The sequence below is a fragment of the Bos javanicus genome, chromosome 16 (assembly GCF_032452875.1).
Source record: "Bos javanicus breed banteng chromosome 16, ARS-OSU_banteng_1.0, whole genome shotgun sequence".
NCBI lineage: Eukaryota > Metazoa > Chordata > Mammalia > Artiodactyla > Bovidae > Bos > Bos javanicus.
The window spans coordinates 62359795-62386689 of NC_083883.1; the positions used below are offsets into that span (position 1 = coordinate 62359795).

General features: G+C 36.8%; 1 protein-coding gene across 3 annotated transcripts in view; it reads right to left on the reverse strand.

The window, feature by feature from the left end:
* ACBD6 (acyl-CoA binding domain containing 6) overlaps nucleotides 1–26895 on the reverse strand; it is a 192709-nt gene that overhangs the window by 121066 nt on the left and 44748 nt on the right. For all 3 annotated transcript variants that reach the window (XM_061383378.1, XM_061383379.1, XM_061383381.1), the window contains exon 4: nucleotides 4984–5066. In XM_061383378.1, coding sequence (XP_061239362.1) covers nucleotides 4984–5066 — 83 coding nt within the window. The remainder of the gene's footprint in view (nucleotides 1–4983; nucleotides 5067–26895) is intronic.

Sequence of the window (26895 nt, forward strand, 5' to 3'; positions counted from 1 at the left end):
TCCCTCAGGGTTGTCCCAGTGCACTGGCTTTGAGTGCCCTGTTTCATGTATCGAACTTGGACTGGTGGTCTATTTCACATATGGTAATATACATGTTTCAATGCTATTCTCTCAAATCATCCCACCCTTGCCTTCTCCCACAGAGTCCAAAAGTCTGTTCTTTATATCTGTGTCTCTTTTGCTGTCTCGCATATAGGATCATCGTTACCATCTTTCAAAATCCATATATATGTGTTAATATACTGTATTGGTGTTTTTCTTTCTGACTTACTTCACTCTGTATAACAGGCTCCAGTTTCATTCACCTCATTAGAACTGATTCAAATGTGTTCTTTTTAATAGCTGAGTAATATTCCATTGTGTATATGTACCACAGCTTTCTTATCCATTTGTCTGCTGATGGACATCTAGGTTGCTTCCATGGCCTGGCTATTATAAACAGTGCTGCAATGAACACTGTGGTACACATGTCTCTTTCAATTCTTGTTTCCTTGATGTGTATGCCTAGCAGTGGGATTGCTGGGTCATATGGCAGTTCTGTTTCCAGTTTTTTAAGGAATCTCCACACTGCTCTCCATAGTGGCTGTGACTAGTTTGCATTCCCACCAACAGTGTAAGACAAAGTTGTCATAAAAAAAGGAAACTATAGGTCATTATCACTGGTGAACACAGATGCAAAAATCCTCAACAAAATTCTAGCAAACAGAATCCAACAACATATTAAAAAGATCATACATCATGACCAAGTGGGCTTTATCCCAGGGATGCAAGGATTCTTCAATATTCGCAAATCAATGTGATAGACCACATTAACAAATTGAAAGATAAAAACTATATGATTATCTCAATGGATGCAGAGAAAGCCTTTGACAAAATTCAACATCCATTTATGATAAAAAACCCTCCAAAAATCAGGCATAGAAGGAACATACCTCAACATAATAAAAGCCATATATGATAAACCCACAGTAAACATTATCCTCAGTGCTGAAAAATTGAAAGCATATCCCCTAAAGTCAGGAATAAGACGAGGATGCCCACTCTCACCATTACTATTCAACATAGTTTTGGAAGTTTTAGCCACAGCAATCAGAGAAGAAAAAGAAAGAAAAGGAATCCAGATTGGAAAAGAAGAAGTAAAACCCTCACTGTTTGCAGATGACATGATCCTCTACATAGAAAATCCTGAAGACGCTACCAGAAAATTACTAGAGCTAATCAATGAATATAGTAAAGTTACCGGATATAAAATTAATACACAGAAATCCCTTGCATTCCTATACGCTAACAATGAGAAAACAGAAAATCAAGGAAGCAATTCCATTCACCATTGTGATGAAAAGAATAAAACACTTAGGAATAAGTCTACCTAAAGAAACAAAAGACCTACATATAGAAAACTACAAAACACTGACGAAGGAAATCAAAGAAATTCTTATACTGAACAAACAATAGGGACTACTCTAGTCCTTTAATGGAGTAACCCAATGTTTTAGTATATAGTAGTTTTTATCATAATCTACTTTGTTATACTGGAATTCTGTTACATTATAGGATAAATTCTCTAAAATCAGAATATGACTAGTTTCTGTGATTTCTGATCTGCTGTAGTAGTAACAAAATTACTGTTTATAATTAAAAGGAAGGCTTTCGATGGCTCTCTCACACTCATATTCCTTACTGTTTCGTATCTTAACAATATGTTCCAGAATACAAAGATTTAAATCCTATCATAAAAAGACTAATACTTAGATAACAATGAAATAAGGCCAGACTAAAACTTTTGCCAGTAACAGAGGTTCATATTTCACTCAATTAATCAGTAAGGTTTATTAAACATACTCACATGTAGATGCCAAAAATACCAAAAACAACTATTCAAAAATGAAGAAGCTAAGTAGCACAAACACCCACAATGTTTTGTCTCATTTATACTCATATAATAGATGTGTGCTGAGTTGAATTAAAATTTCTACTTTTTGAAAATAAAGCTACATTATTTTATCATTGCTTCTCATGATCAAAATTCTAAATACTGACTTAAATCTAAGAGTCACTTCTGTAGGAATTAGGTAGAGGATAGGCAGGTAGGTTAACTTTTCCAGTTCAGTTTAACTCTATCTTAGGAATATGGCACCCCACTCCAGTACTCTTGCCTAGAAAATCCCATGGACGGAGGAGCCTGGTAGGCTGTAGTCCATGGGGTTGCGAAGAGTCGGGACACGACTGAACAACTTCACTTTCACTTTTCACTTTCATGCATCGGAGAAGGAAATGGCAACCCACTCCAGTGTTCCTGCCTGGAGAATCCCAGGGACAGGGGAGTCTGGTGGGCTACCGTCTATGGGGTCGCACAGAGTTGGACATGACTGAAGCGACGCAGCAGCAGCAGCAGCAGCAGCAGCAGCAGCAGCAGCAGGAATATTCTAATTACCCATATATCTACTCTCACATCAATGGGAGTACATTTGATTGCTTTCTGTTCTGCAGAGCTACTGTGATCAGTCATGTCACTAGATATTATGAAAGAAACTGTATTCAGTGTGTCATTTTGAAAAATACTAGAGTCTGGGAGCCCTTAAGGAAGTCAGTACACAAAATAAAAATCACTATTTATAGATAAGTGATTGATATTATTAGAAAGTTAAATATAGTGATTAAAAAAAAAGTTTAGAAACGATATCCATTTTATTATCTGACTAGGAAAGTGGCCTGTACATTTCTTTAGAAGAAGAGGTGAGGATGGGCATGTCACAGGAAACCAAACCAGCAGCTCTGCGCTTTAGGATGGGTGCGAGTACAGTCACCAGACTCTCAGCTCTGCGGGGGAAGTAGCTGTGGATATCTCCCAAGCTCTGGACACTTTTACTCTGTACCTACTAAGTTCTTGGAACTTCCCCAGTTACTGAGAATACCCAGATGGATAAAAGACTATGTGCGCTCTCCAAAGACTAAAAGTCCAGCAGAAAGGATAAATTTTTTAAAAGTACAATCCAATGCAGCATAATGTCATAAATGTTACAACAAAGGCGTGAACAAAAGACTATGCTCACACAGAGAAAGAATGACTAACCATCCCTCCTAGAAAAATGACTCTTCAGGATTTACTGACTTAATTTGAACATTTAATAAACTTTGATTAGTAGGGTTAAGGTTATAATATGCCATTTTTTAAGAAGCTCTAAGTACAGAATATACACATTAAGAACCCCCAAAACATGTTCTGAATCTATAAGGGTTAAAGGAAAGAAGGCGTTAAACTCTGAAAATGTTTTCTTCAACTGTGCTTCTTCAAAGTTGCAGGGGCTTCTCAGTGTCCTCAGAGTACCTCAAAGGAATCATGGTGGCAAATATACTCCAGGTCAGTAGCGTTCTTAAAAGGTTATCTTTATCCCCCTCAAATCTCCATCAGGCTTCCACTATCTCATCCCAAATAAACATTTAGTCTAAGTAAAAACAACGTGCTTGCTATGCAAATACAGTCAAGACAGGACCCCTAGTTTTGAATCTGGTCATTAACCAGAACTATGAGCATTTAAAGTTTTTGATTCATAGGGGTATCAATAGCTTTCCTTCTATCTGGGAATTCTTATCATTACTTCTTTATGTGGTGAATAATGTCAACAGCTCTTTTGAAAGAGTGAAGCATAAAATTTTGGTACAATTTCCTCTTCATTCTCTAAAGATAGATATTTCCCTTCAATTTAGGCAAACTCAATTTCCACGTGAAAATTACAGCTCATTTATTTCATGTTAATAAGTAGGAAAAGTAAAGTTCAGATAATGCAGAAAGGGTAAGAGCATCAGAAGTTCCAATTTTGTGTTTTTGCTTATAAAGCAGCAATCTTAGAAGGATATGTCACCTGCTTTAAGGCAGGACCAAATCCTTTTCCCGATTTAAATAGTGTTTAAAGAAAATGATTGTTCAAGAAATTTCCTACATAATATATAAAATTTGAAACCTTTGTTAAATAATACAAAATGGCCTTTAAAAATGTTTAAATCTTGGTAAAAAATACACAGCATAAATGTATCATCTTTACCGTCTCTAAGTGTTCAGCTTAGTAGTGTTAAGCGTATTGACATGGTTGTGCAACCAGTGTCCAGAGGTTTATCTTGTAAAACTAAAACTCTACACCCATTTAATAAACAACTCCACATTTTTGACACCCTCCAGCTCCTGACAACCATGATTCTATGAATTTGACCACTCTTGACACCTCATATAGTGGAATCATACAGTATTCATCCTTTTGTGACTGGCTTATTTCACTCAGCACAGTGACCTCAAGGTTCATCCACGTTCTAGCACGTGTCAGATTTCCCTTCCTTTTTCAGGCTGAATCATATTGCATCACCTGTAATGCCACATTTTGTGTGTCCATTCATCATCAATGGACAATTAGGTGCCTTCTTCCTTTTGCTATTGTGAACAGTGCTGCTATGAACATGGGTATGCAAATGTATCTTTGAAATTCAGTTTTCAATTCTTGTGGCTACAGAGCCAGAAATAATTGCTGGATCATATGGTAATATTTGTTTAATTTTCTGAGGAGCCTCCCTACTGGTCTCCACAGTGTGCCATTTTACACTCCAAAATGATTTTTAACTTAAAACTAGAGTAAATAAACTACAAAAATTAAAGCATTCAAAAGAAATGATGATATTTTGAGGAAAACTAATATGAACAACAACCAAAATCCATAGCTTTAGATTTGAGACACAAAACCTTGCCCTGTGAGCTACTTCTGTGGGAGAAAGGTTATTGTTTGACACTGATTCAGACACAGATTTTTTAAAAGACACACATAAAAATTTACTTCCTGCCATTTATTATCCTTCTAGAGATAACACCAAATCAGTTTCATGTTAAGAAAAAGTTCTTCAAATGAAAGTTTTAAGGATTAAATGAACACACACACATATATGCACATACACATATATGTACATACTCCTGTTATTAAAGACAAGAAGAGAATTTACCTGATGATTTCTTCGTGATACAGAGAACTAACAACTGGCCCACCAAAACCCGTATTTGCTTCTTTTCCTTTCTTCTCTGGTGACTGTAGCGGAGAGAAGGGGAGAGAGGTAGAAAAAAGACACATGAATTAAAGCAGTGTGCATTTACAGCAGTTACAAAATAATACTCTGCTAAGGAACACTAAGTATTTGATGATCCACCATTTGTCCAAGTCCCTAAGGGACAATTTTAGGGTGGCATCACAAGGCAAGAGGACGCTCAGGTCATCACACCAGCAGAACGAATACCCTCTAGCAAGCTAAGGTTATTCCACTGCTGCCTTCTGGAGCCACCTAAAAGCCATTCCCCTAGCTGATTATGTTAGCTATTTCCACTATAAAAAAACACAGGCATTCAGTGTGGAAAAATGAAAACAAATATGGAATATAAATACCAGACCTGAATGTGATCGGGAAAATCATATCTAAATTAACAAAATGAAAGTTCCCAAATAAGAAACTAAGCTGGAATAAAAGTTAAAATTTAACCATAAAAAATAAAGAAAATATTTTTAGGTGGCAAGAAAGGAGAGCAGAAAGGAGGTTGAGATCTTAAAAAAAAAAAAGTAAATGTATGGAAACACTTTCCAAAATCAAGTTTTAGTAGGCTCTGTTCCTCTGTGTTCTCAAAAAGCAGAAAGTTAAGATAAACTTCAAAATAAGATTCTTCCAAAACATGTATAAAGAAAGCTGAGTGCAGAGGAATTGATGCTTTTGAACTGTGGTGTTGGAGAAGACTCTTAAGAGTCCCTTGGACTGCAAGGAGACCCAACCTGTCCATCCTAAAGGAGACCAGTTCTGGGTGTTCATTGGAAGGACTGATGCTGAAGCTGAAACGCCAATATTTTGGCCACCTGATGTGGAGAGCTGACTCATTTGAAAAGACCCTGATGCTGGGAAAGATTGAGGGCAGGAGGAGAAGGGGACGACAGAGGATGAGATGGCTGGATAGCATCACTGACTCGATGGACATGATTTGGATGGACTCCGGGAGTTGGTGATGGACAGGGAGGCCTGGCGTGCTGCGGTTCATGGGGTGGCAAAGAGTCGGACAAGACTGAGCGACTGAACTGAACTGAAAACATGTATGTGGAAGCAATGAACTTGGATGTTGTAATATTATTGTCTGAAAGATCAAACTACAACCTGTTCAAAAGCCCATATCTCTTGCAATACTTACAGGTTTTAGGCAGGACACCTAACAAAAATTAAAACTCTGAACAAAAGTATCACCTTAGAGTTAAAATTAAATACTTTTATTATCTGACTATAAAAATAGTTTCGCCTCTGAAAAATATAGACAGTTACCTTATACATGTCCTCCCCACCCCCCCGCCCCGCCCTTACTTTAAAGAAGGGGTTTTGCTTTATTGCTGTTACTTTTTTATGTGTTTGTTTCTTTTGGTCTGTGAATCACAGCACTGAGAAAAAGATCCTGGAAGCAGTGTATTCTGTCAGTTCCTAACATCATTAGGGGAACTAAAGTTTTAAGAAATGATGGAAATTGTTGAGATGAAAGTGTCAGTTATCAACTTAGGACAGAAACAAAAGTATAGTATCATGAACAACAACTACCTTCATGATTAAATAATAAAGTATATAAAGTATAATAGCCTGATGCAGGCAAAAAAAAAAAGAAGCACAAAGCAAATTCTAGTTCCCTCTCTTCTCTAAGGATCATTTTTGGAGAATAAATGCTCCAAAGAATTTTCAGGATAGAGAATGTTTTCCCTTATACTAAAACAGTATAATCCAAAGGGAGAATTTATTTAATCCAATTACATTCTAAATACATACTCTATTAGAAGAATGAAGTTGAAACATAAACTTAGATGCTTGCTAAATGAATAACAAAATTGGAAATAAGAAAATTGGATACCAAAGGAAAAAGAGACAGAATTAAGTATAGAGTGTAATTTAACATGTCTGTTCTGTAAAAGACACTGTTCAGTTCAGTCTCTCAGTCGTGACTCTTTGTGACCCCATGAACCGCAGCACGCCAGGCCTCCCTGTCCATCACCAACTCCCAGAGTTCACCCAAACCCATGTCCATTGAGTTGGTGATGCCATCAACCATCTCATCCTCTGTCGTCCCCTTCTCCTCCTGCCCTCAATCTTTCCCAGCATCAGGGTCTTTTCAAATGAGTCAGCTTTTCACATCAGGTGGCCAAAATATTGGAGTTTCAGCTTCAACATCAGTCCTTCCAATGAACAGCCAGGACTGATCTCCTTTAGGATGGACTGGTTGGATCTCCTTGCAGTCCAAGGGACTCAAAAGAGTCTTCTCCAACACCACAATTCAAAAGCATCAATTCTTCAGCATTCAGCTTTCTTCACAGTCCAACTCTCACATCCATACATGACCACTGGAAAAACCATAGCCTTGACTAGACAGACCTTTGTTGACAAAGGAATGTCTCTGCTTTTTAATATGCTGTCTAGGTTGGTCATAACTTTCCTTCCAAGGAGTAATTGTCTTTTAATTTCATGGCTGCAATCACCATCTGTAGTGATTTTGGAGGCCAGAAAAATAAGGTCAGCCACTGTTTCCCCATCTATTTGCCATGAAGTGATGGGACTGGATGCCATGATCTTAATTTTCTGAATGTAGAGCTTTAAGCCAACTTTTTCACTCTCCACTTTCACTTTCATCAAGAGGCTCTTTAGTTCTTCACTTTCTGCCATAAGGATGTGTCATCTGCATATCTGAGGTTATTGATATTTCTCCTGGCAATCTTGATTCCAGCTTGTTCTCATGATGTACTCTGCATATAAGTTAAATAAGCAGGGTGACAATATACAGCCTTGATGTACTCCTTTTCCTATTTGGAACCAGTCTGTTGTTCCATGTCCAGTTCTAACTGTTGCTTCCTGACCTGCATACAGATTTCTCAAGAGGCAGGTCAGGTGGTCTGGTATTCCCATCTCTTTCATGATCTTACATACAGAATACCTTAAACATACTCTCTCCCCCCAAAAAACCTGTTGATGTAATGAATGAATCCAGAAAAGTTGCAGGGTACAAAATAAACACACCAAAATCATGTCATATCTGAGTGAGACAAAAAATTTAAAAGTTTTCTAATATTAAAAAGTGATGAGTGCTATAGAAAAAAAAATTAGTTTGGGGAAGATAGTTAGAATTTTAAATAAGATGGTCTGGGAAGGTCTCACTGAGAAGGTCATTTCAATAAAGACATAAAGGAAGTAAACAAGTGAGTCCTGCAGTTATCTAGCAGAAACTGTTGCAGGAATAGGGAACAGCTATTGCAAAGCCCCTGTGGTGAAGGTATGCTTAAAATGTTAGAGAACTTAGGTGTTTATGTCCTTTGCTGCTGCTGCTAAGTCTCTTCAGTCATGTCCAACTCTGTGCGACCCCATAGATGGCAGCCCACCAGGCTCCCCCGTGCCTGGGATTCTCCAGGCAAGAACACTGGAGTGGGTTGCCATTTCCTTCTCCAATGCATGAAAGTGAAAAGTGAAAGTGAAGCCGCTCAGTCGTGTCTGACTCTGAGCGACCCCATGGACTGCAGCCTACCAGGCTCCTCCGTCCATGGGATTTTCCAGGCAAGAGTACTGGAGTGGGGTGCCATTGCCTTCTCCGTATGTCCTTTGCTAGAGGTAATTAATGTATTTTAGGGGCAAGACTAGAAGCAAAAACACACAGTTGTTCACAGTACAATCACAGTTTTTATCTGTGTCATTCACTGAAACTCTTAATGCAGGCAAATTAGAATAGATACCCATGGTTTGCTTGGCAATTATTTGCTGTGAAAATACATACTAGTAATTAGGGATTATATAGTATTGGAAAAGGATCAGTATATTTCTTTTTTTTTTTTTTTATTTTTAAACTTTACATAATTGTATTAGTATATTTCTATTTTACATAGTTAATAGCCTTTACTTTTTAGAATAGTTTTAGGTTTAAAGAAAAATAAGCAGCAGGTACAGAGAGTTCCCATATACCTCTCTCCCCAACTTTCCCCTATTATTAACATCTTACATTAGTGTAGTACATTTGTTATGAAAGATGGGTCAATTTTAATACATTGTTATCAGTTAAAATAAAAAAATAAGTTAAATAAAAAGTTAAAATAATAAGGGGCTTCCCCTTGTGCTCTTCTGGTAAAGAATTCGCCTGCAGTGTGGGAGACCTAGGTTTGATCCCTCGGTTGGGAAGATTCCCTGGAGGAGGAAATGACAACCCACTCCAGTATTCTGGCCTGGAGAATTCCATGGACTGTAGAGTCCATGGGGTCACAAAGAGTTGGACACAACTGAACGACTTTCACTTCATTAGTTAAAATCCATAGTTTACATTAGAGCTCACTTACTGTTGTATATGGGTCTGACAAATGTATAATGACATGCATCTACATTACAATATCACTCAGAATAGTTTCATTGCCATAAAATTCCTATGCTCCAGTTATTCATCCCTCTCTCCCTCTGAAGCCTTGGCAGTTACTGATCTTTTTACTGTCCTCATAGTTTTACCTTTTCTAGAACATCATATCATTGCAATCACATAGTATGTAATCTTTTCTTTCACCTGGCAATATGCATTTTAAGTTCTTTCATGTCTTTTCATGGTTTGATAGCCCATTTCTTCAAACAACAATTCTAGTTTTTGAAAAACATAAAAACAAGTTACCCTTTTAACCATTTTTATGTATAAAGTTCAACAGTGTTAACTATATTCTCCTCTGTGTGAAAACACAAGATTTTTCTCCAATCTTCACCATAAGAATGTGGTGGGCCCTGGGGGTCAAAAACCCGTGAACACTGGAGCGGGGCGGGCTAGCACCTCCTAAGCCTGAGGCCCTGGAAGTTTTTAGCTTTTGAGCTTGTCCACACTCAGCCTACAACAATTCATCAATCACCATTTAAGGGTTCATACCAATTTATGGTTCAAACAGCTTTTGTTCTTAACAAGCAGGTCGTGTGTGATTCTATGTATTCACCTGTCAACATTTGGGGAGTGGAACTTTGCTCTGTGAGCTCAAATCTCAGATGAATCTAAGAAAGTCTATGATTTGCAGTTTGGTCATATTTTTGTTGTTGTTGAAGACAGGAGAGATGATTTCCAAGCTCTTCAAATGTCAGAGCTGAAACTCAAAGTTCAATTATCTTCTGAAGAAATTTTAAAATGAAAAAATGTTTCTATCTGATATGCTTTTCCTTTTGCCTGTGAAGTTCCTTTATTTTAGTGCATGTCAATCAGCAATGAATTATCTCTGCTTTTATTTGTCTCAAAAGTCCTTATTTTTTCTTCTTTTTTGTATTGACATGAGATTCACGTAACATAAAGTAAGCCATTTAAAAATATACAATTGAGGACTTTCCTGGTGGTACAGTGGATAAGAATCCAGCTGCCAATGCAGGGGACACGGGTTCGATCCCTGGTCCAGGAAGATTCCACATGCCACAGGAGAGCTAAACCCGTGCATCACAGCTACTGAGCCTGTGTGCCTAACTACTGAAGCCCACGTGCCTAGAGCCTGTGCTCAGCACTAGAGAGCAACGAGAAGCCACCACAATGTGAAGTCCACGCACTGCAACTCAGAGTAGCCCCTACTTGCTGCACCTAGAGAAAGCCCACACAAACAACAAGGGCCCAGTGTGGCCAAAAATAAATGCAATCTTTAAAATATATACAATTTTGTGGCATTTAGTATAATGCATTCACCATGTTGTGCAACATCACCTCTTATTTAGTTTCAAAACATTTCCAGTTGAGCCTATTAGGCAATCACTTTCATTCATCTTCCTCCGAACCCTGGCAACCACCAATCAGCTTCATTGACCCACTCTGGATACTTCATGTAAATGGAATCACACAATATGTGATCTTTTGTGCCTGGCTTCTTTAATTCAGCATAATGTTTTTGTTTTTTTTATTTTTAAACTTTACAAATTGTATTAGTTTTGCCAAATATCAAAATGAATCCGCCACAGGTATACATGTGTTCCCCATCCTGAACCCTCCTCCCTTAATGTTTTTGATGCTCATCTACATTAGAGCATGTATCAATATTTTATTCCTTTCTATGGCTGACTCTAATGTATATGTATATATTCTATATCCATTTATCAGTTGATGGACATTTGGATTACTTGTACCTTTTGGCTATTATGGTGCTATGAACATTTGTGTACAACTATTTCAGTATCCGTTTTCAGTTCTTTTGGGTTCATACATAGGAGCCAAATTGCTGAGCCCTCCAGAGCAAAGAATTACTTGGCCCCAAATGTCAGTAAGGCTAAAAAGCTCTGGTTTATGATTTCATCAAATGTTTAAAATTTTCAACCATTACTTATTACATTTTTTTTTCTGTCTTCTCTTTCTCTTTATGGAATTCCAATTATTATTTGTATTTGTTCAGTCTTTTTATGCTCTGTTCTTCATTTTTATGTTTCATTTCCTGCATCTTCATGTCCACTGATCTGTTCTTATACAATGTCTAATTGGCTATTAAGTCTTTCCAATGTATTTTTCATTCAAATATTAATCCTCATCTCTAAAAGATTCATTTGGGTCTTTTTGTATCTTCCGTATCTCTCTCCATTGTGTTCATGTTTCCTCTATTTTCTTGAATATATAGACTATATTTATAACTGCTGTTTTTCATCTCTATCTTTTCTGTGTCTGCTTTCACTGACAGGCTTTTCTCCTGCTTATGGATATTTTCCTTCTACTTTTGCATGCTTGAAAGACTTTTAATGTAAGATAGGTATTGTAAATTCTGCACTCTTGTTTGTTAGATTCTGTTGTGTTGCTTTAAATTCTGTTAGACTTTGTCCGGGCATTAATTCAGTTACATGGAATCAATTTGATCCTTTCAAGTTTCTTTTTTTTTTTTTTTTTTTACATGATAAACACATGAAATCCTGTTCTGTTTCTGTATACTCACAATGAACAATCCAAAAAAGAAAGCAAGAAATTCGTTTACAATAGTGTCTTTAAATATTTCACCTTCAGTGTATTTCCTATATATTTGTAGCTAGTGGTTAATTGATTGATTTTTGGTATATACACTTATTAGGTTAATAAATTTCCTGATATTCCAATGATTATGAATATTTTTCTCACCAGTTACTGAATTCCTCACTTTCTTTTCTTACATTTTTTGAGACAAGTATGTGATATTTCCCCCTTTATTCTGTTACAAGATAAATTACAATCTTGTATTCCTGGAACAAACTGATTGTGATACATTTTTACATGAAACTGGATTTCATTTGCTAATATTTTGTTTAGAATTTTGTTTCTGTATTCATGTAAGAGATCGGCCTATGCTTCTTTGCTATAATGTCTTCATCAGGGTTTGGTATGAGAGTTATTCTGCTTCAGAGAACAAGTTGGAAAATGTTTTATTATCTGGAAGTATTTGAGTAAGATTATTTGTTTCCTTCTTGTTGTTGTTGTTTAGTCACTATGTTGTGTCCAACTCTTTTGGGACCCCATGGACTGTAGCTTGCCAGGTTCCTCTGTCCATGGGATTTCCCAGGCAAGAGTACTGGAGTGGGTTGCCGTTCCCTTCTCCATCAAGTTTCATTTTTAAGCTTCATTAAGGCAAGGGACAGAGAAGGCAATGGCACCCCACTCCAGCACTCTTGCCTGGAAAATCCCATGGACGGAGGAGCCTGGTGGGCTGCAGTCCATGGGGTCGCTAAGAGACAGACACGACTGAGCAACTTCACTTTCCCTTTTCATTTTCATGCATTGGAGAAGGAAATGGCAACCCACTCCAGTATTCTTGCCTAGAGAACCCCAGGGATGGGGGAGCCTGGTAGCTGCCGTCTATGGGGTCGCACAGAGTTGGACACAACTGAAGCGACTTAGCAGCAGCAGAGTTGGACATGACTGAAGCGACTTAGCAGCAGCAGCAGCAAGGCAAGGGAAGAGCAGCCTTTAATCTAGAGCTTAATTTAGCCCTAGCACTGAAATGAAATCCTTCAGAGACCTCTATCATATGCCCCATATATTACATTTTCTTTCTACTCTAACCAATAAGAAACAGAAGAGTCTCAGGTATATGTCAAATCCAGGAATTGTTCAGCTTGCTGCTTTCTTGTACTTCATTCTCCAGCCTGTTAGTTTCCTCTCACATATATACAGATTAGTATTCAGCCAGAGTGACCCCTCTGTAGATCTCTGGAACTCTCCCTTTCCATGTGAGAACATCTTCTCTAGTATTGGGCCCTGTATATTCATTACTGCTCAAGTTTGCAAGGTGGCCAACCTCTTCTGGATCCCCGCTCCCTGCAATGAAATTGCTTCCAAACAATAAGGTGAGGAAATTGTAGGCCTTACTTTCTCTCCTCTCCTAAGTTTCACACTACTTTCAGTGCAATGTCTAAAAATCGTTATTTCGACTATTGTGTCTTATTTTCTTCCTGTTTTAGACAAAAGGGTAAATCTTGTCCCTATTACACCACCATGCCCAAAAGCAGAAGTCCCCAAAACATTAAAGAACAGTGTAATATTCCATGAAGTAATGTACCATAATTTACTTAACCATTATCTGAAAACTGTCTATTTAGATATTTTCACTTTTTCATTGATAAACAAAGGTATAATGAATACCTTTGTACATAAAGCATAATATAGTTTTAATTAAAATCTTTAGGGGAAAAAACTGATTCTATAAATATGACTATAGTGCATTCTAAATATGTTTATTCCTGGGATTAATTCTTTTTTCTGATGCAACTGCACAAAGCACATAGAATGCTTGTGACAATTTTTGGAGTCAGTTCAGTTAGTTCAGTTGCTCAGTTGAGTCTGACTCTTTGCGACCCCATGAATCGCAGCATGCCAGGCCTCCCTGTTCAACACCAACTCCTGGAGTTCACCCAAACCCACGTCCATCAAGTCGGTGATGCCATCCAGCCATCTCATCCTCTGTCATCCCCTTCTCCTCCTGCCCCCAATCCCTCCCAGCATCCGAGTCTTTTCCAACAAGTCAACTCTTCACATGAGGTGGCCAAAGTACTGGAGTTTCAGCTTTAGCATCAGTCCTTCCAAAGAACACCCAGGACTGATCTCCTTTAGAATGGACTGGTTGGATCTCCTTGCAGTCCAAGGGACTCTCAAGAGTCTTCTCCCAACACCACAGTTCAAAAGCATCAATTCTTCGGCGCTCAGCTTTCTTCACAGTCCAACTCTCACATCCATACATGACCACTGAAAAAACCATAGCCTTGACTAGACAGACCTTTGTTGGTAATGTCTCTGCTTTTTAATATGCTATCTAGGTTCGTCATAACTTTCCTTCCAAGGAGTAAGCATCTTTTAATTTCATGGCTGCAATCACCATCTGCAGTGATTTTGGAGGGTGGGCTGGAAAACTATATTTTAGGCAAAAATAATATTTTAAAAATAATCTGCCATTATCAGATTGAATTCAGAATAAAGCTGCCAAAGAAGCATTAGTTTTCTTCTCCATCCACTTCATCTATAAGATGGGCTAAACTCTGGCTACTTTACCCTCTTAATTTCCACTCCAGTGAAATGCTTCTCATAGAGGCTTAAGAAGTTTATTCCATTTCTCTCTACTCAAAATCCATTAAGTTATTTTTATGTTGCATCAGCAGTTAAAGAAAGAGACTCCAATTTGGCAGCCAATAGGATAAAATTTGCCAATTCTTCTATTGCCTCAGACTATATTATTTGAGACGCTGAAACGCTCCTTCACTCAAAGGGGAAAGGATAAGTTGTAGGCTGAATCTTTATCACTTGTTCAGATTCTACCTTAGTCAGTTGCTGGGTAAAGATTTAAAACCCTGTGAAACTTTCTTTGCTATCTGAAAAATAACTATTCCAAAAATTATCAGGCTGATTTGTACAAGGAGGTTTCCTGATTCCATGTGCTACCTTTCTTGGTTTCTATCAGTTTGCTTATTTTGTTTATAAGTCCAGCTATAGGAATTTGAGTATTAATCTCTCTGCCTCGGTTTCCTCATTTATAAAAATAAAAGTAATAGTATCTATCTCATTTGGATGTTTTCAAGATTTAAAATATATATGTACAGCAGAACAGTGTCCAGCACAAAGCAGACACTACCTAAGTATTAACTGATATAATCATTATTATTAGTAGTCACAAAATGGCCATTTCCCCAAAGTGAAAATGTCTTAGCAACACAGGTATAAGATATTCTGATCTGGTGACAGACAACATGGAACCATGAATCTTTATCTAATGGCTTTAAAATTCTGATTCACCTTGTAAAACAACAAATCCCCAAACAAACCAACTCGTAACATTGTCATGAAGAAAAAAAGGAAACGGACTTAAGGAGTACCGTCCATGTGCTTCGCACTTTTATATATTATCTAATTCCAACTTCAAAACAATTCTATAAAACTGATATTTTTACTGTATCTCGTTTAATCTAAGACATCATCATTATAAGAACCATCATTTTCTGTCATGCTAAGACAGAAAATACAGCCAATTATAGTACACCATCCATTTTAAAACATAACCATAATTTATAAATGTTAAAAACTGAATAAATGACTGCCTTATGTTTGATAAAATATATCTCCATTTTACACATTAGAAAACTGAAGAGAGGTGAAATACCCAATGCCATATAGTAAGTGCAGAACTGAGTTCCAAACCAAGATCTTGTGGTATCCAAAGACTATGCTCTTTCTATTATACTATACTACCTCTCTAAGCTACTTTAGAAACTCTTACCAAATATTCTGAATTAAAACTTCATTCTATCTCAAGTGTATATTTAAAAGATTCTTAACTACTTTATCAGTTCAAAAGGAAACTTTACAATTTAAATACACATGTAACTCTTTAACATTGAGGCTGATTTATTATGTACACTACACACAATTTAATCAAGTAGACCAACAAGATTGTTCTAAGCCCTTAAAAAGAATACTTTCCTAATAATCCTTTTAAGGTAGTCACTGTAATTTTTTCCCTGAAACATGAAGTTATTCATTTTTACATACAAAAGTAAGAATATTAATCTCACCTTAGCTATTATCTGTCATTGCTGCTGCTAAGTCACTTCAATCGTGTCCGACTCTGTGTGACCCCAGAGATGGCAGCCACCAGGCTTCCCTGTCCCTGGGATTCTCCAGGCAAGAATACTGGAGTGGGTTGCCATTTCCTTCTCCAATGCATGAAAATGAAAAGGGAAAGTGAAGTTGCTCAGTCGTGTCTGTCTCTTAGCGACCCCATGGACTGCAGCCCACCAGGCTCCTGTACTGGAGTGGGGTGCCGTTGCCTTCTCCGTAAGTTATGCTACTGCTGCATAACTCAGGAGAAATGAAAGCTATGTATGCACAAAAACCTGTATGTATGAATGTAAACCTGAATGTTTATAGCAGCTTTATTCATAATCACCCCAAACTGTAAACAGCCAAAACATCCTTCAATTGCTAAACGGGTAAACAAACTGTAAGTCCATCCATACAATGAACCACACTACTTGGTGATGAAAAGTAACACATGCAACAAAGGATCTCAAATATACCAGGTGAAAGAAGCCAGGCTCAAAAGCCTACATAGCATGAAAGATAAAGAAAAGTTATAATGTTGTGGTGGACATAGTATCTAGAACAGATACTGGAGGATTTGTATAATGTTTTACATGATTTAATGTAAAAGATACTCTGCAAAAGATAAAAGGGTAAGGGGAGAAAACATATCACTGCTGACAGTGACTGGGAGTAGAGGCAGATTTGATTAAAAAGGTACATAAGAGAATTTGAGGGTGTGGTGGAACTGTTCTCCATCTTGACTTTTGTGGTGATTACATGACTACCCATCTGTCAGAATTCACAGACTGCATGTCAAAAAGAGTGAATTAAAGAAAAAAAAACTGAATTTAACTCCATGTAAATTATAGCAAAAATAAACAGATATCTCCCCAACATTTTTATTTCTATTATTTTGTTTGCACAGGTCCTCCTTCTACATCATTATGTCTTTTTTTTTTTAATCTTTTCTTTTTTCTTAAAGACTTTGATTCAGAGCCTCATGTACTTTCCTGGTTCTAATTACCTGTCATCAAGAGCACCTTAAAAAAAAACTTCACCATGAAAATACTGCTGGCTGTTTTTTGTAACAGTAATACTTTAAAATTCCTCAAGAAAGATAAACTCCATAAATCTTGCTTTTTTCATCTTAGCTTCTCTTAAAATTATAAATATATATAAAATTATGGATAGGTTTTAAAATTGATGGTGTACTATAATTGGCTATGTTTCCTGTCTTAGCAATTATAGATAATGATATGCCTCTTGAGAAATTTGTATGCAGGTCAGGAAGCAACAGTTAGAACTGGACATGGAACAATAGACTGGTTCCAAATAGGAAAAGGAATACGTCAAGGCTGTATATTGTCACCCTGTTTATTTAACTTATATGCAGAGTACATCATGAGAAACGCTGGACTGGAAGAAACACAAGCTGGAATCAAGATTGCCGGGAGAAATATCAATAACCTCAGATATGCAGATGACACCACCCTTATGGCAGAAAGTGAAGAGGAACTAAAAAGCCTCTTGATGAAAGTGAAAGTGGAGAGTGAAAAAGTTGGCTTAAAGCTCAATATTCAGAAAACGAAGATCATGGCATCTGGTCCCATCACTTCATGGGAAATAGATGGGGAAACAGTGGAAACAGTGTCAGACTTTATTTTTCTGGGCTCCAAAATCACTGCAGATGGTGACTTCAGCCATGAAATTAAAAGACGCTTACTCCTTGGAAGGAAAGTTATGACCAACCTAGATAGCATATTCAAAAGCAGAGACGTTGCCAACAAAGTTTCGTCTAGTCAAGGCTATGGTTTTTCCTGTGGTCATGTATGGATGTGAGAGTTGGACTGTGAAGAAGGCTGAGCGCAGAAGAATTGATGCTTTTGAACTGTGGTGTTGGAGAAGACTCTTGAGAGTCTCTTGGACTGCAAGGAGATCCAACCAGTCCATTCTGAAGGAGATCAGCCCTGGGATTTCTTTGGAAGGAATGATGCTAAAGGTGAAACTCCAGTGCTTTGGCCACCCCATGCGAAGAGTTGACTCATTGGAAAAGACTCTGATGCTGGGAGGGATTGGGGGCAGGAGGAGAAGGGGACGACAGAGAATGAGATGGCTGGATGGCATCACTGACTCGATGGACATGAGTCTCAGTGAACTCCAGGAGTTGGTGATGGACAGGGAGGCCTGGCGTGCTGCGATTCATGGGGTCGCGGAGAGTCGGACACGACTGAGCGACTGATCTGATCTGATCTGAATGGTTCTTATGATGAAAAAAACTACCTTCAGGATATTATAACTAACTTTCTAGAAATTTAACAGTGGTCAAGATTTAAATTTAAATGTTCTTTGGAAAATTATTCTGAATATGGCATTTATCATACTATAGAGAAATTATAACTTTCTTTATATGATGTCATGTGTTAAAAAATATTAAGATCCAATGCATGCACAGACCACAGTTATGCACAGACAACAATTATTTGTGTATTTGAAATAACACAGGTGTTTAGGAGTTTATTTACATACATACACATAAATATTAGTAATGTCCTATCACTACTTGAAAAAAAAATTCAGCATTCATAATCATTTAAGAAAAATGCACATTAACACAACAATGAGCAAAAGATTTTAAGCTAATTCTCTTGGGATAACAAAATTATCCAAACTGGTAAAATTGTAGTGAAACAGGTACTAATACTAAGTTAATGGCTCTAATGCTCTTGTAAAATGATATTAACCTTTTGGAAAGCAATATTGCAATCCTATCAAGACCTATAAAAATACTAGCATGATTTTATTATTTTAAGCATTAATATAGCTTCTGGATATCATAAGATAAAAATAAAATTCTAAATTATAATAATTTTGTATAGATTTCAACCATAATCCTTCCTGTTACTCATTTTTACATGAAATTAATGTTCTTGAATTTTTAAGATGGAAATGTGAATTAGGATAGAGTTTTGGGTATATAACTCCCTTTTCTGTTATTTTCATGAAGTAATTAAAAATCTGCCCTAGGATACTTTCAAGATCACTTGGTTCTGGTCCCTTTTTCCACTCTTATCTGGTTTCTCTTTCCTTTTGTCTTCATTGTCCTTGTCCTGCTTGACTTTGATCAAATTTTCTGCAGATTTCTCTCAGTGTGAGGTTTTGTACTGGAAGGAGAATTTTGGCTGGTTCATTTTGGAACGCAATAGCTCCAGCCAAGTCTAGAGAACCCTACCGTGAACCCCCTATACTCTTCCCCTGGGGACAGTTTTAAGCTTCTGCCATTCTCAGGTCGGACAGACTCACTAGTGTTTCCTTCTGCTTCCTCCTACAGAGATGCCAATGTTACACAAATCTTAGAGCTGTTTATAGAAGAAGAAAGTGAAAGTCGTTCAGTCGTGTCCAACTCTTTGCAACCCCACGGGCTATATATATATAGTCCAGGAAATTCTCCAGGCCAGAATACTGGAGTGGGTAGCCTTTCCCTTCCCCAGGGAATCTTCTCAACCCAGGGATCGAACCCAGGTCTTCTGCATTGCAGGTGGATTCTTTACCAGCTGAGCCACAAAGGAAGACCAAGAATACTGAAATGGGTAGCCTATCCCTTCTCCAGGGGATCTTCCCAACCCAGGAATCAAACCGGGGTCTCCTGCATTGCAGGCGGATTCTTTACCAGCTGAGCTATCAGGGAGCTGTGATAGTCTGTTCCTAGTGTCTCTGACCAACTAGTTTTGTTACCCAAGAGCTTTTGGTTATGCTATCCTAGTTATTCTACTAAGGATTAGGGAAAATTCAGAAACCATGCGACAAGTGCTGCCATCTTCCCAGAATTCCAATAACCCTGAATGATTTTTGACAGAAAGCATGAATGGAAATATACAAATGAGTAGATTAGTATGGCTAAACTAAATGTATTTCCATTCCATTCTCTTTTCCATCACTTTTGCCTCCATTCAACCACCTATCTTAAGATGGATGATTTCATGAAGGAGAGGTACAGAGACTGATAAGGCAAGACAAGTTTAGTGAATATGGTCTTTATAAATGGTAAAGGAGTGAACAACTCAGATAACCAGAAGAAAAAATTCCTATTCATTTCTCCTTAATGTTATTCTGCAATATATTTTGGGTCAGAGACTGCTACTTAAGATACTTTGTTATTATTATAGGGGATCTAAAATATACTCTCTGAGGAAATTCTTTATTTTTCTATGCTCCATGTTTTGCAGTCCTGAGATAAACTGGCTGCCTGTTTTCAGCTTCTACTTAAATAAGAAGAGTAGTGGTATATAGGCCAAGGAAATTTTTATTTTGAGCCTTTCTTTTCATTCATCAACATGCTGCTTGATAAAACAAATTCCTTTTTTTCCCTCAAGTAGTTAAGCCAAAGAATCCACTAAAAGTTAAGAATATTTCTGGATATTTATCCTTAATAAGTTTCTTCTTGAGTGATTTTTTTAATTCCCAAGGGACACAGTAATATAAGTTCCCATTTCAAGAAGCTACAAAAGGAACAAAAATTAAATTTAAAGAAAATCTAAAGAAATATAAAAATAAGGGGAAAAGCCAATGTAATAGAAAACAGATGTTCATGGAGAAAAATTAATAAAGCCCAAAACTGGGTTTTTTAAAAGATTAGAAAAAATGTAGCAAGAATGATGAAAAAAGATAAAAGACAAAAGACCAATGTTAGGAATGAAAAAGGGACATCAGTACATATCTTAAAGAATAAAAAATTAACATGTAAATCTTACAAACAACTTTAGCCAAATAAATTATTTGGAAAAAACAGACCAATTTCTCAGAAAAAGAATACAGTTTACCAAAGCTAAGTGAGAAGAGATAGAACATCTGAATAGTTCCATATCTATTAAAGAAATTGAATCTTTAATCAAAAATCTTACTGCAAAGAAAACCTCAGGCCCAGATAGCTTCACTATTACATTCTTTCAATCATTTAAGTAAGAAATAATGTCAGTCTTACACAGACTTTTCGGGAAAACAGAAAAAGAGAGAACACTTCCCATTTCTTTTTAGAAAACCATAATAACTTGGACACTTAAGCCTGGCAAGAGTGCTACAAACAAGGAAAATACAAGGTAATTGCTCTCATTTAACATAGGTGAAAAAAATTCTTAAAACATACATTAACAACAGACTCACAGATACAGAGAATAAATTTGTGGTTGCCAAGAGGAGGGAGTGGGGGAGGACTGGATTGAGAGTTTAGGATTTAGCAGATGTAAACTATACAGAGAATGGACAAATAACAATGTCCTGCTGTATAGCACAGAGAACTATATTTAGTATCCTGTAATAAACCATAATGGAAAAGAATAAAAAACAAACAAACAAAAAAACACACAAAAAAACAACAACAACAAAAAAAACAAAGTAATTCACTCCTTTACCAATATGAAGTCCAAATGTCTCCTTTTGCAATACACAAAACTTTCACTACCCTATTTAAAACTGTAGCCCAATATCCTCTTTATCCTATGCTCCTATCCTTGTCTCCCTGTGGTAGAATCTAACCTCCACAAGGGCAAAGGTTTTTGTCTATTTTTGCTCACTGATAAATTCTAGGAACTTAGAATAGTGCCTGCTAGGTTGTTGTTTACTTGCTAAGTTTTGTTTGACTTTTTTGCGACCCCATTGACTGTAGCCTGTCGGGCTCCTCTGTCCATGGGATTTCGCAGGCAAGAATACTGGAGTGTGTTGCCATTTCCTTTTCCAGAGGATCTTCCTGACCCAGGGATTGAACCCAGGTCTCTTGTATTGCAGGCAGATTCTTTACCAATTGAGCTACCATAGAAGGCACTTATTTGTTGAATGCATGAATAAATGGTTAAAAACAAGTCAAATAAGGTAGATATTCACATGAGAGTGAATTTTAGCTAAGTGTAAATTTTAGACTGACAGACTATTCAAATCCTATTTTACCACTTACTAGCTGTGTAACTTCAGGATGGATTATTAATTTCCCTAAGCTTCAGTCTTCTTGTCTAGAAAATGCAGATAATAATAGTGTCTTCTTTACAGGGTTGCAGTGAGGACTAAATAGAATAATGTATCTAAAGCACTTAGCATGGTGCATGGCTCATAGTAAGAGCTCAGGATATACAGCTAATAATTTTTTTTCCTGTCTTAAACTTACTTCAATTAAATAAACAATAAAATTTACAGCACTGTGTTAGTTTCAGGTGTATGGCAAAGTGATTCAGTTATCTACATATGTATTTTTTCAGATTCTTCTCCATTATATGTTATTATAAGATACTGAATATATTTCCTGTGCTACACAGTAAATCCTTGTTGTTTATCTATTTTATACATAGTAATGTGTACCTGATAATCTCATACTCCAAATTTATCCCTCGCCTTCTCTCCCCTTTGGCAACCAAAGGCTTGTTTTCTATGTCTATGAGTCTGTTTCTGTTTTGTAAATAAATTCATTTGTATTAATTTTTTTAGATTCCACATATAAATGATATCATATAATATCTCCTTTCTCTGTCTGATTTACTTCACTTGGTATGATAATCACTAGGTTCATCTATGATGCACAAATGGCATTATTTTATCCTTTTTCATGGATGAATGGTATTCCATTGTGTATATTTACCATATCTTCTTTATCCATTCATCTGTCACTGGACATTTAGGTTGTCTTGACTATTGTAAATAGTTCTGTAATGAACACTTTTCAAATTAACAGATCAAATGTATCTTTTCAAATTAAGAGTTTTCATCTTTTCTGGATATATGCCTAGGACCAGGGTAGCTGGATCATATGGTAACTCTATTTTCATTTTTTTAAGGAAATTCCATACTATTCTTCATAGTAGCTGCACCAATTTACATTCCCATCAATAGTACAGGAGAGTTTCCTTTTCTCCACAACCTCTCCAGCATTTATGCTAATAATTATTTTCATTATTATTGAGTATCTTAACAAAAAGGCATATATAAATGGATCAATACTCTCCAAAGCAGCAAAGTCAGTCTCTGACCCTATCTGTATTATATACCACCTTCATCAATAGTTGACTCAAGGTACAAAAAAGAATGCTAATCAAATTTCCTGATGACAGGATCATCAAACCTAGATGACACATTCATGATCCAAAAGAGTATCTTAATGTTGGAATAATATGAGAAATCAAATAAATGGAATATGAGTACACATAAGGTAATAAACTTAGTACAGAATAGATATTACATAACAGAATGTGTGAAAAAAATTTTGGGGATTTTAGTTTCCTGAAAGTTACAAAATTTACATTGTAATGTGGCTGCCAAAAATGTTTAAATAATTTTAAGTTACATCCATAAAAGACAAGTATTCAAATAAGAGAAAAGTTCTATTCTATAGAATTCATATAGAATACAGTCATATAGAAACAGTCAGTTCAATTCTAAAGCCAGACTGAAAGGGAAGTTATTAGAAACTAAAACTTGTTCACACAAGAATGACTGGGATGGTGGTGCAACTTGATGGTGATGCGAGTGAAGAACAATGTTAGAAATTAGTAATATCCACCCTGACAAAGAGGAGACTTGAAAGTTGTCTTAAAATAATGAAGGACTCTTATGTAGATGAAGATTTGGACTTATTACATGTAGGGCTAGAGAGCAAAAATAGAGCAGATTAGAAAACAACAATAACAGTAACAACAGCAACAAAAAAAACAGATTTTGGCCCGATACAGAAAGGAGCTTCTAATAATTAAGAGTTGTTAAAAAAAACTGGACCAATTTCTTTACAAATAGTATATTTCCATCACTAGTAGTCTTCTGAAAGTGAAAGTCACTCAGTCATGTCCGACTCTTTGCGACCCCATGGACTGTAGTCCATGGAATTCTCCAGGCCAGAATACTGGAGTGGGTAGCCTTTCCCTTCCCCAGGGGATCTTCCCAACCTAGGGATCAAACCCAGGTCTCCTGCACTGCAGGCAGATTGTTTACCAGCTGAGCCACAAGGGAAGCCCAAGCATACTGGAGTGGGTGATCTTTCCCTTCTCCAGGGGATCTTCCCGACCCAGGAATTGAACCGGGGTCTCCTGCATTGCAGGCAGATTCTTTACTGATTGAGCTATTAGGGAGGCCTAAGAATCTAAAAGACTGTGTGTTAGAATAACTTGGAGACAGAAAATTAGCCTAGACAACCACTATCATTCTAAGATTACAGCCCTTAAATAAGAGAAGAAAGATAAATATGAAAATAAAAAAGTATACAAATGGCCAAAAAGCACATGAAGGGACACTCAACATCATTAGTCATCAGGGAAATGCAAATCAAAACCACAATGGGATACAACTTCACACCTATTAGGATGCCTGGAACCAAAAAGACAGAGAATGATGAGTGTTCACAAGGATTAGAGGAAACTAGAACCCTCATAAACTGCTGATGGGAATACAAAATGTTGCAGTCACTTTGGAAAAAAGCCTGGCAATTCCTCATACCCATGAGAAATGAAGGCATATGTCCACACAAAAACTTGCACACAAATGTTCTTAGCAGCCTTATTCATAATAGCCAAAAAGCAGAAACAACCCAGATGTCCATCAACAAATGAAAAGATAAACAAAATGTGGTATATCCATACAATTGAGTATTATTTGGCCATAAAAAGGAATGAAGTGCTAATACATGCTACAACTTGGAAGAATCTTTGGTCTTCCATGCTAAACTAAATGAACAAAGCCAGTCACAAAAGACCACATATAATATGATTCCATTTATTTGAAATGTCCAGAGTAGGCATATCTTTAGGGACATAAAGCAGATTACTGGTTGCTTAGGGCTAAAGGAAATCGGGAAATTGAGACTGGTAGCTAAAGGGTATAGAGTTTCTTTCTGAGATGATGAAAATGTTCTAAAATTGATCATGGTAATGGTTTTACAACTTCATAAATATGCTAAAAACCACTGAACACTTCAAATAGGTGAACTGTATAATATATGAATTATGGTGTATGTCATTTTTTTTAAAAAAAGGCACACAAGAGAGCACAAAGTTTCAAGATAATAAGTGAAGGCATAAACACTCTATACCCTAATTAACCTCTAAATCCATCACATTAATTATCACAATGATTAAATATAATGATAATCTTGGTAGGTGAGGAAAATGATAAAATGTTTAGTACATTATGTTTAAAGAGGCTAGGAAACATGATTATATCAGAAAGAATTTTACCTAAAAATGTTTAAAGGTTAGCTATTTTAAAGAATACATTTGGTTAGCTGAAAAATTCACCCATGTAGAATAGTTCATGCCCAGATCTGAAATCAAAGAGGCGTTACTATATAATAGGCAATCTCCAATCTAAAACCACTAGATTACGATTTTAACCTATTACTACAATCTCAAAAATCAAAGTAATTCTAGATTGTATAGAGATTTAACTGGTACACATACTCTCAATAAAGGTAACACCAGTTTAGGGTTATATTTCCTGAACTATGACCAATATGGTGCCAGTGCATAAAGGAAATGTATTCATAATTAATTGTTTGGAAATATAATCAATGAAACTTCAAATCTTTTTATTATTCTTTTGTCTTGATTACCATCAAGACTTACTTGGGTCAGTCTTATAAAATATAAAAAGGTAATGTAATTTCATAGTTTAAAATTTTCAAAGGAGATATAAACAAAACCTTCAAAAAGTTTCAGAAACTCTTCATGTTTCCTAACTCTATATCAAGGCATGATCTGACGGCCCCCAGGGAAAGAAACCTGGGCAGACTGTAATTGTATTTGACAGCAGCAATTACATGCAAGGTTGGAGATTAAAAGACCATTAATGTGTATGCAATAATTGCTCTGGTATTTTCTGTTACTATGGAGAGTCAGCTTGAAGAGAAGACATGGTAAACATTACCTTGGATGCATCTGATCCAGGAATCCCGCCCTAAGAAAGCAGTGAATAGTGCACACACTGGTTATAGTAACAACAGGCATGCACAACATTCTTCTGATAAGAATGATATAGGAACAACTAATATGTAATTCTAAAGGATATTGCCACCGATGTTGTTGTTGTTTAGTCACCAAGTCATGTCTGACTCTTTGTGACCCATCAACTATAGCCCACCAGGCTCCTCTATCCATGGGATTTCCCAGGCAAGAATATTGGACTGGGTTGCCATTTCCTTCTCCAGGGGATCTTCACAACCCAGGGATTGAATCTGCATCTCTAGGCAGATTCTTTACCAGTGAACCACCAGGGAAGCCTCATTTCCAACTATACCTTTCAACTAAATATGAAGAATATTAGAAAGACTCACACAATGAATATGACTAAGTGTTGATCTTCAGCAAGAGTCCAAATAAAATTTTTCATAACATCACATGATAACAAAAGCTTACTCTGTATTTGAAAACTATATCAAACAGAGAATCTTAAAACCTGGAAACTCTGGAAACATCAGAAAGACAGCAAAAATATCAAACTTATCCTAAGAAAAGTAATAGGAAGCTGGTAGACTAAACACACACCCTTGATTCCTTCTCCCTCCATTTAACATACTGAAACAACTAAAGTAAATCTGGAAGAAATTATGGTAGACCTAAAGCGAGACGGTTCAGGGCAAGAGAGCCACAGGCCCAAAAGGTGGAACAGAAATTTATCCTGGCAGTAAAACTAAGCATTCAGGGGCCCAGCCACCTGATAAAGATGAAAGAAAAATTCCCTTAGCAAGAAGAGAGGGATCACACCCACCACATGCTGTATGGTCCTATACATGGTGAATCCTGCTTACTCTGGCAGTCCTAACCCAGCCTGGTAGACTATATCTCTTTGACAGGGACCTACCATTTCCCAGAAGTCTCCTAAGAAAGGTCTCT